The following is an 11,644-nucleotide window of genomic DNA, read 5'->3' on the forward strand; positions in this document are numbered from 1 at the left end:
ATCTTCCGCCATTTTTAATTTCAATAACTTACGTTTGCACAGTAACTTATTTGCAGTTGACTTTACTCGATATATTGCATCAAATTTTGTAATCATGCTCCACGCAGTCGATTCCGATATAATTATTTCAAGCTGACTGTCCGTAACACTGGTGACAATTAAATTTTTTGCTTTCAAATCCATTTTTATCCAATCATTTTCCTTTATATTTTCCGGTCTCATTTCATTTACCATTGTCTCATAACATCCCTTCATTTCCATGAGTAGTTGCAGTCTAAATCTCCATTTATCGTAATTATTTCCATCGAAAATTTGTATAGGACAATCTTCTCTCACGTTCGCCATTCTTCAAAACAATCTAATCTTACTTTATTTCTTCAAACTATTTCACCGTATACAATCTTTAATTCATTTTATTTACTTTATTTACCGCTCTGCTACCATGTTAAATAATATGCAATGGATTACCGTGGATTTATATTTATTATTCTCATACACAACACAAATCATTCAAGAGACAAATTCAAATGTAACAGCGTCAAGTCTTCTTCCTTAACCATAGATATTTAAACTATTACTACAGAGGTTACAAATCATTGCTTTAACACTTCCTTGCGTAACTTTTATCATGAATTAGAAATATAAATATAAAATGATGGAATAACGAGCATACATAGCTGATTCAACGTCGCTTGGATGGACGGACGGATGGATGAGTCATCCAAAACAAGAATGAACGCCGTACTTACTCACGGTACGAATGCCCTGTCATCAGTATAAAAAAATCAACCCTCAACAATTCAATTTCCAATTTTGGATCTAGTTTTAGTTGCAACAAAAGCAAAGTTAGATAATAAAATGATAGTGCTTTGGATCCTTTTTGTTCAATCAAATACGTCCAGTTATAACATTGAACTTTGTATTTGGGTAGGTAGGTAAAGTAATATACAATACATGGGGCTTATGGGGGAACTCAGATGCGAAAGCTATCACTCTCACATCCATACCTTTCACAAATAATATTAGCAAGAAAAATTCAACCCTCAACAATTGAATTTTCAATTTAGGATCTGGTTTCAATAGCAACAAAAGCAAGGTTAGAGAATAGTATGACAGTGTTTTGGATCTATTTTGTAAAAATAGTAATACGGCCAGTTGTAACACTGAACTTTGTATTTGAGTAGGTAAAGATATATACAATACATTGGATAGTAAAAAGTCGCTTTTTTATTATCTCACAGAAACCGTTAGCAGATTTTGTTGGAAAATCCATATCTATCAAAGGGTGAGCTAAGGGTATTTATCAAAGGGAGGGGTAACTTAACTATAAAAACACCACAATAGCGATACGATTTAAATGAGTGTTAAATTTTTTAATTCAAATAATTTCAATACCAGTGTTGTTCAAAGCAATGTGAGATAACTGAGCTTTGACAGAATCAGGTACAATAATAGCCACTCCTCCATACGAATCTAGTCTATCTTTTCTGAATATATTGTATGAGCCAATTCGAAGAACTAAACTATTATCTAACCAAGTCTCGCTAATCACCGCAATGTGAACTTTTTCTCTGTTTAAAAAAGTTGAAGCTCAGTTATCTTAGGCCTAATACTTTGCGATTTCCACTATACTACATTCAAGTAGGATTTCAGATTATACCTAGCCATTGATGTTAGTAAAGAAAACTTAACTAACTCAAAATCCATTAAAAACTTCTTTCACAATTTCAAAAATTCTTTGACAATAAACTTACATAAATAATTCTTGTATTTAGTGAATAAAATGACTTAATTATCTACAGGTAAAAAAAAAGTATGGTAACTCTAATTCTGACAGCAAAGCAAAATGGCATTGGCAAACGTCAAACAAATGTGTCAAATTTATTTGCGGATAATGCGGATTGCGGAATCGTCCAGCCAGAAATAATTATGATTTATTTATTCTGTTGACCAATCCAATCCCACTGATATATTCCGCTCATTTAGTAAACTAGTTTATTTTTGACACGGGTGAGAGACTTGTTACTGAAAAATCTAAGGCTTTTAAAGTTAAACATAGCATAAAGTGGTTTAAAATAAGTAATCAGCTTTCCGAAGTGTTTTAATTTAGAACCAATTTTCCTGATATACGTTACGTGTACCTCAGGAACGAAGTTGTGCAGAAAGAAGTTATCATTAGTTTTTAATTTTTCGCATATTATGCCTAACCGGAACAAATACGAAAAAGCCAGGCGAAGGCTGGCCGCTGTGACGTTTCTTTCAAACATTTCTCTCGACGGGACGTTCAAGGATACGCAATTATGTCACGTCGTAAAAAAGAGTAGTGAGAAATCTGATACTAAGGGTGTTGAGATTTTGAATGGAATTGAGAAGGATAAGGGGCACGAGAGCATCCGGTGCAAGGGACCGCAGGCGAGCCCCGCGCAGCGCGCCGGCGACAACCACTCCAGCTCTGACTCGGACCAGAACAACAGCGTCACACCCGTCAAAGCCGCCAACAATAATGCCTACAGAGAGAGGTATGTGTAGTCAGGAGTGAATTTATTTTTTTGTTAAATTATTGGAACTTTTAGGTAACTCTTCTAGTTTTTTTTTTCGGTGATTTTTCATAAATAAAAAAAAACAAAGAAATACAAAAACTTAATTTATTGAAATACTTTAATTAATTGTTTTACTTATTAATTCTAATACTTCATCATTTGTTGTTACCTACTTTTATACCAAAAGAAACATGAAAAACTTTTCTAGTTCAATAATCAAGAATTCATAATTTATCTTGGTATTGGAGGTATTCTTTTGTAGACTTGGTTTACTTAATGTAATTCTTTTCTTATTTCAGATGCTCTTCAGGAAATACAGAGTTATTCAGAGAAAAACATGCAGCAATTCGCACCAAAAAAGTACACCTCTCTTCACTTACTGGAATTAATCATATAGATGATAAGAGCAGTTCAGAAAGTTTGAATTTTGGTAAATAAGCATACTTAAAATTTTATTTATCACTTGATCAAGATAGATGATAATACTAAAACTAGTGACATAAGATAATAAAAAGTGTACAAAACAGATAACAAGTTGTTGAATATCATATGTCTCAGTTGGAGTATAAATTTATATTATTTTAAATGCTCAGCAGTGGGACAGAATAGGCTAACAATAATAATAATAAATCATCATTAGTTAAATATTACAAATGTTTTTATTACAGGTCGCTTCCGTACAAGCAGTACATGTATTCCAGAAAATCAGGTTACAGCAAATGAATTACGTCTAATACACCCCTTGAATAAGGGAGTGTTGTTTAGAGATGAGCGGCTGGTGTTTACACCCAGTTCAGGGGTGCCATGTTTAGTATTCAGCACAATTCCATATTCTAAAACTATTCGTAACCCTCGGTATGTATGATAGTAATGAAGCATATAATCAAAAATTACACTTTATCTCTCATGCATGGAAAGAAAAAAAATGTGTGTCAAAGCATAGAAAAGTTTAAATTATCCAACCACCTACACACACCTACACCTAGATTCATAGATAGATTACATTATATAGAAAGATTATAATTTTATTAGCAAGTGATAATGAACAATGTTAATTTCCATTTTATTTCAGGTCAGACTATAGGAAAGATGGAGTTCGTCGGCGCAATACATCTGGTCCCAGACCACTTTCAGCCATCACTGATAATGGAGTTGATCCCTTTGACCTACTGGGTTTAGAAAAAGAGGAGAATGGCCAAGACATTTCATATTCAAAACTGCTGATACCATCTCGAGTGTGCACTAGAGAACAATACAGGAAAATGTATGAAGGAGATTTCAGTGACAAAGCTAACTGGAAAATGATAACCCGCCACCCTCATGTCATAGCCAGGTAAATTAAGTCTTTCTTTATCAATGGACAACACAGGCTGTGCAGTGTTTTATGTTTTCTGTCAACTTTCTAGTTTTAAAGACTCACTTTGGCATGTTATTTGATTTTGAATCATTCATGAAAAGTAAAATAATCTTACTTTAAGAAGACATTATCTTCTGAGTCTGTACAGTGTTTTTTTTAAATGTAAATAAAAGTTAACGCATAATGCAAACGAAACTATACTCAATGCGGTATTATGATTCCAAAAAAGTTACCAAAGATAGCCAAATGTCACTGTCACAAGTGTCATTGTCATTGTGATGTTCCAGATGTAACCAATCCATGCACATTAATAAAAAAAATAGTCTTATAATATTTTGATTTTATTTAGACCTTAAATGGGTACCGGCAACAGAAAACTGCACAGGAAACAAGAACGAAAATTACCACGAGTATAAAAAGCATTTGATCAATCCAGACGTCAGGCCATACTACCATTGTAAAAAGAACAAGTAGGCTCACTACGAACAAAAGTACCATCGCCCAAATATGTGGTCTACCACCCTAAAGCTGATAATCGTTTGCATGTCAAAAAACAATAATGCCAATAGACGTGACTGTCAACTTGAAAGTTCGACTTTAGCTACATATTCATTTGATTGGAACTTGTTTAAAAATTGATAGACCACTTATTTGGCTGATGGTACACCGCGCAGCTTAAATGTGCGCGCGCTGGTTGACGCCGGTACGCACGCACCTGCCGCACGCACACACTGATAATTTAAGGAGGAATAAGAATGAAGTGACAATTGGAGATGTCATGGTGGCCCTGTGGCCGCCATGTTTGCCATAGTTTCCATACGTAATTTGTTGTCAATATTTTTATGTGCATATCAAAAATAACAATAAATAGTATATACGCAAATTATGAGATTAATAGTATCCAAATGTTTAAACCTGAAGTATTACCACTGTTATATGAATTTTTCTTCTACAAAACAGTTTCAACTATATATCTGTTGGTGAAATTAATATTTACATTATGTAAATATATTTATTTATGCAGTTGCATTTAATTTTAGCTTTACAATTATATATAAATAATTTACTTATGTTCATTATTTAGAAAAGTTAAAACTTACCAATGCAAAACTTTTTCATTTTATTGGCAACACATGAGTAGTTTTTTTGGAATCTATATACGGCGTTGAGTATAGCTCTATGCAGTAATTTGTTCTCATATGCTTTGTTTTGACACCAACAGAAAGATCACTAGAGAACAGATTACAGAACAGCAATAGCTAATAGCAACAGGGAAACAATAATACACTGTTTGTTTTGGCCTACTCTCTAGGCAAAACCTATCAAAATATTCTATTGGTTCTTTCTGTTCTGTAAAACCAATGGAAGTCACATTTTGTAATAGCATTACGTCAATCACATGCATACATCCATCTCATCACTAACCAATTTAAATTTCAGGACTAAGTTATTGACGAGGCACAAGGATAAGAAATGGTAAACAATGAAATCAAATTACTTTTATGCTATGCAGCACTTGTAATATAAATTGTCATGCTATTGAGCAGTGATTAGTGCCTCATAGATTAAAATGGTGCCTAGTTATTTTGTGGTAATCCTACTTACCTTAACATTATTTATTTTATTATATTATTTACTTATTTTTTACATTTGAAAAATCTTAATATTGATAGTCTAAGTATATGAACTGCCCATATACTTTAGAATAAAATATTCGTTTTATTTTTACATCTCTTATTTACTTTACCGTGCATATACAGTACACGCATTTATTCCTCACCCTGACCATATTTGCTATAATCTAGGTTTATTATTTTAGTTATAATTATTCAGAATTTAAGCTACTAATCACAATACCAGTATTCAAATTGTATTTATAGGGATATCAAGTAAAACACTGTAGAATATAGAAAAAATTAGGAGTTGTATAGTACCATATTCATTTGAATAACTGTTATGTTTATTTCAAAGTTAAAGTCAACTGGAATTAATCTGGTTTTCAGGGGAAAAATAAGGTGTATTTATTACAGCTGGGTCACTCAACTCATAATGCTTAATGGTGTCAACTACATTATTATACAGGATTTAAAGAAATTTACTAAGTCAAATATATTACTTATGTTGAATGCATACCAACAATAGACAACATATCATTCATATTTCACACACGCACACTTTCTTCACAACAGTCGCACGCCACCTCCATATTTTTGACTGTACGAGCAAAACTAATGGATCACTTCATACAGACTTGTATGATTCACCGTGGACACTAAATTATCATGCTTTTTAAAATAATTTTAGTGGGTAGTTAATAATAGTAACTCAAATGTAACCTACATGCATGCGATTAAAGTACTGTATACCATTTCAATTAACTGCACGCACATGCCATGCATGAGGGGTAAACTAACATCGTAAATATACTTGAGTAATGTATTTGTTTTTTTTTTTTCATTAAGCTTGCCTTTGTTCCTTATAGGTGCTTTTCATATGAGTCGTCCCAGAGGACAACCACGGCATCGTCGCCGCCGCTGTCTACCGTCGACAGCAAAGCCTTCGACTGGGAAGAAGCCTCGTTGATGACACAAAAAATTGTACGTAGACGTAGAGTTACCATAACCATAAGCCATAGTACATTAGCGTTTCTCGTGGACATCAAGCATTCATCTCTTTCACACATGCCTACAGAGCACCGGAAACCGGGAGCTATAATTTTGTGCAATCCTACTCGTATTTCAATTTAATGCCATTTTTACCTATACCACCTTTGAGTAGTACTTTAACAGATGTGATTACTAAAATCGGGCTTTAATTTACAAAAGGATAAGCCAAAAACAAGCGCGCTAGACAAACAGCTTTGAAGATAATTATCACTATAAGATAAATATGACACTATAATCATTGTTTACATTGCTAGTCAATGTTTACTGTGTTCTAGTGATACTCCAGTTTTCCAATAACGTTATGTCAACATTATTTATCTCTGCTAAACCTTTACTATTCATGATGCTACAGAACAATTTAAATTACGTATTGTTTTCATTACAGGTACAATACTGTCCGAACGTGTTAGATGATCCGGAACTTATAGCGGGCAAACACAGAACGTTGTTAACATTCACGTCGTACATGACCTCTATCATTGACTATGTCCGTCCACAAGACTTGAAGAAAGAGCTGAATGATAAATTCAGAGAAAAGTTTCCACATCTCAAATTAACTCTCAGTAAATTGAGAAGGTAAAATAAGGGTTGCTTAATAAACGCCAGTATGTAAATAAATACCAGTATGTACGTCATACTCATAAGATTAGTGTTATAATATAATATAATTAACTACGAACATAATCCATGCCCTACAAGGTTAAAAAGTTGATTTTTTCAGCAAAACAGTCAGTTTAGTGAGAAACTCTTTGAAAACAAATGTCATTGCTACTCATCAACTGAAAGAAGTCCGATAAGCACCCTTATGTTATTATTATGCGTAGCGTTATGTTTTCTAAATGGAATATTTATTTACAGTATTAAAAAAGAGATGCGTAAGATCGCAAAACATGATAGCGGCGGCATCGATTTGCTCTCAGTCGCTCAAGCGTACGTCTACTTCGAAAAATTAATTCTTGCTAATCTAATTACTAAGGATAATCGAAAATTGTGCGCTGGCGCGTGCTTGTTGCTATCTGCTAAACTGAACGACGTTAAAGGAGAAATTTTGAAGGCTCTTATAGAGGTAAAGTTTGATATACATATAACAAATATTTCATACTTCTTCATATCAATATCACTCTAACCCAACATGATTTTTCTGGGAACACCCAAATACTCCGAAATATTTTATTCCGAATTTGCTAATAACGATTTTCACAATTCCTAAGACATAATTCCGATTACTTAAAAACGCGTAATTTATTTTTCCGAATTTCAAAATATCGAATGAAAAGCACGAAATGTTATTGGCCCGAAGTACAGTATTCCGATTATCAATTTTCCGAAATGACATCGCTAATTCGGAAATATGACATTTGGCAAAATAAACCTCGTGGTTTTAATAATCGGAATCTTGATTTCGAATCTCGAATTAATATCAGTCAATTTAGATAAATTGACTTGCATACTTAGGTTAGGTTAGGTAAGAATTGCGACAAGGCGCGAAGCGCCATAACTGCGCGGAATACGAGGAGTAGGGGTGCGTCCACTGCTGCCTTAATTTGTACTTTCCTTGCAGCGCACAGAAACAACATTCAGAGTGAACAGAAAAGATCTAATGAAGTTTGAATTCGCGGTCCTAGTGGCCCTTGAGTTCGGGCTCCACGTGCCGCCGTACGAGGTGTTTCCACACTACCAGCGGCTGCTGCACGAGTCGTGACCGTGGCGCCGGCTGGCCGTGGAGCCCGGCCTGCGCGCGCGCCGCCGCGCCAGCATCGTCGACAGCTTCCGCGCACCAGCTTGGATATAAATCGACGAAATTTACAGATAACTCAACCTGAGAATAAAATTGGGACTTTGCTGATAGGGGTTAAAATTTTTAAACAATAAAGATTTTCGGAGTGCCGGAAAGGAATTCAAATCCGCACGTCCTATGGCTTTAGGTGCCAGAGGTGTCCTACCAACTAGACAACTGGAGAATTCGATCAACCAATCAAAAACCTTTAGCATACGCCGATCTTTTACGTTTAAAAAAAAATGAGTAAACGTATATTGCTAATAAAGACAAATAATAGCTAATAGGTTAATCCATAATATATATAGGTACCTTTCAACTACTACCGGGGCGACTTACAATTGACGATGAACTCACTCATTTCTTTTCTCGTTTGCTACTCCCAGTTGATGTCTTCATCTTTATTTTTACCTACATGTCAAAAAATTGCCTTGTACAGACTATCTAGGTGGTATAACTATTTCAAAACCATCAATCCTTTAATCATTCTATCAAGCCTCCGGAGCCAGTAAACGTTTTTGTTAACCTCCGCGTCAGAGCACATTAGAGCAAGCACCATTGCTTACAGTAGAGTATGCGAGTTAGGATAGTAATAACAATCCGATCGAACATGCCTCCTCCACTCACTTATATATAGACGACCAGATGGCCTAGTGGTTAGAGAACCTGACTACGAAGCTTGAGGTCCCGGGTTCGATTCCCGTGTCGGGGCAGATATTTGTTTGAAAAATACGAATGTGTGTTCTCGGGTCTTGGGTGTTTAATATGTATTTAAGTATGTATCTATATCTATATAATTATATTTATCCGTTGCTTAGTACCCATAACAAATGCTTTGCTAAGCTTACTTTGGGACTAGGTCAATTGGTGTGAATTGTCTCGTGATATTTATTTATTTATTATTTATATAGGGCTACGGGGGCTTCTTTATACTTTCTATTTATAGAAAGTAGACTCCCATTGCAAGTGGATTCATTTTATTCTCAGGTTACGATAAGCACAACATTTGCCATTAGTTACTAAAGTGCTCAGTGATGCTTATAAACCACCCAACGACTTAGTATCATCTCGTTCAAAACTAACACAGATGTAAAATTTTAATGTCGCTAATTAAAAAAACATAGGTACATGTCTATTTATGGCCACGGGTTTTTTTACCTTGTTTTATATTGTTTCGAACTAGATGGTACTGAAACTTTAAAAAAAAAGAACCGTAACGCCTGGTCTATAGCGGTGGTATAGGGTCTTTATTTGTTCGAGAAAGACAACGGTGTGGGGTAAACATTTGCTGACAGGAACAAACTAAAACACTTGCCAATTGTATTCGAATAACAAGTAGAACAAAAACTTTTTTTTTAATCAAAGCGTGATTTTTGTAGAAAAACACGTTATAGACCCGGATTACGGTTTCGAAGGTTCACAGGTACAGTCTTACAACTAATTATGGTGATAATCGTAATTGTTGTGATTTTTTATTATTTACAAAGCTTTCTTGTTAAATTTAAACGCACCTCGGTACGCTCGCTCAGTTCGAAAGTATTTTTTTGGGCTTACGATTGCTAAGAAGTTTGATATTTCTAAGTTAAAAAAAAAATCTAATATATTTCCAGTTTGTAAACAGCTCAAAAATATGGTAGGATATTTATTAGTGGTGGCTATGTGAGAAGTGCCAAGGCTAAAGCTAGTCAAAAAGTAACTATGACAAAATCTAGTTTTTAAATTAGAATTTTAGTATAGAATACGAAATTAAATGAAATGTTATTCAAACTATTAGAATTAATAATGGTTAACTATTATGGGACTGTGATAAAATAGTGAAATTATTGGAGTTAACATCGATAAAGATGTTTTTTAGTAGGTATATTATATATACATACATTATTTATTAATTTATTTATTTAATGAAATAATTACACAGCATTACAGACAAGCCAAAGCACTGTGAAATTCATAAAATATTAACAAGCACAACACATGACACATGGCACAAAAGATAACAGAATTAACATTTACAAACAATTTAGTGAAGATGGACGGTTATCCTTCGCCCTCACAGAACCTCATACACTCGCTACAAATAAATTTCCAGCTACTAGCAAAGATATCACACTGTGGCGCCGATGCGAGAAGCGTATTAGGATTCGATAGAGCTCGAATAAGAGGTGAGTTCTTGTGTGACACTGTGCGAGCTTTGGAACTGCCAGCAGGTCACGGTTGCGAGGGCGAAAATTGAACCGGGATTGGGACACTGGGGGCGCGAGTAGGCGCACTAGTTGCGTTACCAACTCGGGGCAGTCAGAATCTCCACGCAATATTCGACACACGCTGGTCATGAGCCCGTAATTACGTCTCACCTCCAGAGAACTAAGACCTAAGGTGCCAAGAAGGAACTTTGTAGGGTAACAGAAAGGGTAGTACCTGTAACTTTTTTTGTACAAAAACCTCAAAAACGCCTTTTGGACCCTCTCAAGAAGCAAGGAGTACGTGACTTCATGAGGATTCCACACTATGGACGCTGCCTCTAGTTTGCTCCTGACTAAAGCAGTATAAACAAGCTTAATAGCCCGGGATTGGTGAAGTCACGGGCGTTGCGGAAACAAATCCCAACCTCCGGAAGCAGTCAGAAGCTAAGGTCCTCATGTGGACATGAAAATTGAGACGTGTGTCGAAAATAACTCCCAGTTTTAAGTGTCGACGCGAGTAATAGGTTCCGTTCCCAGCTGGTAATTTGCAGAAAAGGAACTATGAGCGCGACTTAAAAGTCATAACCGAAACACTTCCCGATGTTGAACAAAAGTTTATTCTCAATGCTCCATTGAAGTATACGGTTAATGTCCTCCTGAAGCGATTCGCAATCAGAGGTTGTTGCACGCCATAAACAAGCTTTAAGTCATCGGCATAGAGTAGGCATCTAGCATATTAGGGAGGGAAGCTAAGTCATTTATCATGATCCCGAATAGAAAAGGTCCAGAATCGAACCCTGGCTGACTCCTGAACGGGTGTGATAGGAATCAGAAACGAAGCAGCGCGTGCTGCACGTACTGCTGCCTGTCGCGTAGATAACTAGCAAAAAACGGAGAAGTTTAGGCGAGAAGCCGATTTTTGCATAATTTGCTTAACAGTATGTCATTATCCACGCGATCAAAGGCCTTTTTAAAGTCAAAGTACAGCACGTCAACTTGTATACCCTGGTCTAAATGTTCAGAAATGGAGTCAACCAGGGTCAAAAGATTTGTTTCCACAGAACACGCCTCGGCTAAAACCGTGCTGTGAGTCACACCAGGTATGGCTTAATTTGCGAGGC

General features: G+C 35.5%; 1 protein-coding gene and 1 pseudogene across 2 annotated transcripts; both read left to right on the forward strand.

Annotated features, from left to right (window-relative positions):
- Window positions 1-1,884: 1,884 nt before the first annotated feature.
- Window positions 1,885-10,197, forward strand: LOC141426695 (CDK5 and ABL1 enzyme substrate 2-like). 2 transcript variants are annotated; one of them, XM_074085805.1, is made up of 9 exons: window positions 1,885-2,519; window positions 2,840-2,970; window positions 3,209-3,395; window positions 3,613-3,873; window positions 5,338-5,373; window positions 6,380-6,494; window positions 6,949-7,139; window positions 7,422-7,629; window positions 8,125-10,197. In XM_074085805.1, exons 1-9 carry the CDS (start codon window positions 2,200-2,202, stop codon window positions 8,263-8,265), a joined length of 1,590 nt encoding a protein of 529 aa, XP_073941906.1. In that variant the 5' UTR covers window positions 1,885-2,199; the 3' UTR covers window positions 8,266-10,197. The 2 variants fall into 2 exon arrangements, with proteins under 2 accessions (XP_073941906.1, XP_073941907.1); XM_074085806.1 differs by lacking the exon at window positions 5,338-5,373.
- A 172-nt stretch (window positions 10,198-10,369) lies between these two features.
- The window catches only part of LOC141426104 (CDK5 and ABL1 enzyme substrate 2-like), a 7,716-nt pseudogene continuing 6,441 nt past the window's right edge, over window positions 10,370-11,644 (forward strand).

This window comes from Choristoneura fumiferana, chromosome 3 (assembly GCF_025370935.1).
Source record: "Choristoneura fumiferana chromosome 3, NRCan_CFum_1, whole genome shotgun sequence".
Lineage (NCBI taxonomy): Eukaryota > Metazoa > Arthropoda > Insecta > Lepidoptera > Tortricidae > Choristoneura > Choristoneura fumiferana.

Coding starts and splice junctions, on each gene's coding strand:
- LOC141426695 (XM_074085805.1), top strand. CDS start 2,200: ATGCCTAACCGGAACAAATACGAAAAAGCCAGGCGAAGGCTGGCCGCT. Junction 5,374..6,379: donor AGGCACAAGGATAAGAAATG/GTAAACAATGAA, acceptor TGTTCCTTATAG/GTGCTTTTCATATGAGTCGT. Junction 6,495..6,948: donor CGTTGATGACACAAAAAATT/GTACGTAGACGT, acceptor TTTTCATTACAG/GTACAATACTGTCCGAACGT.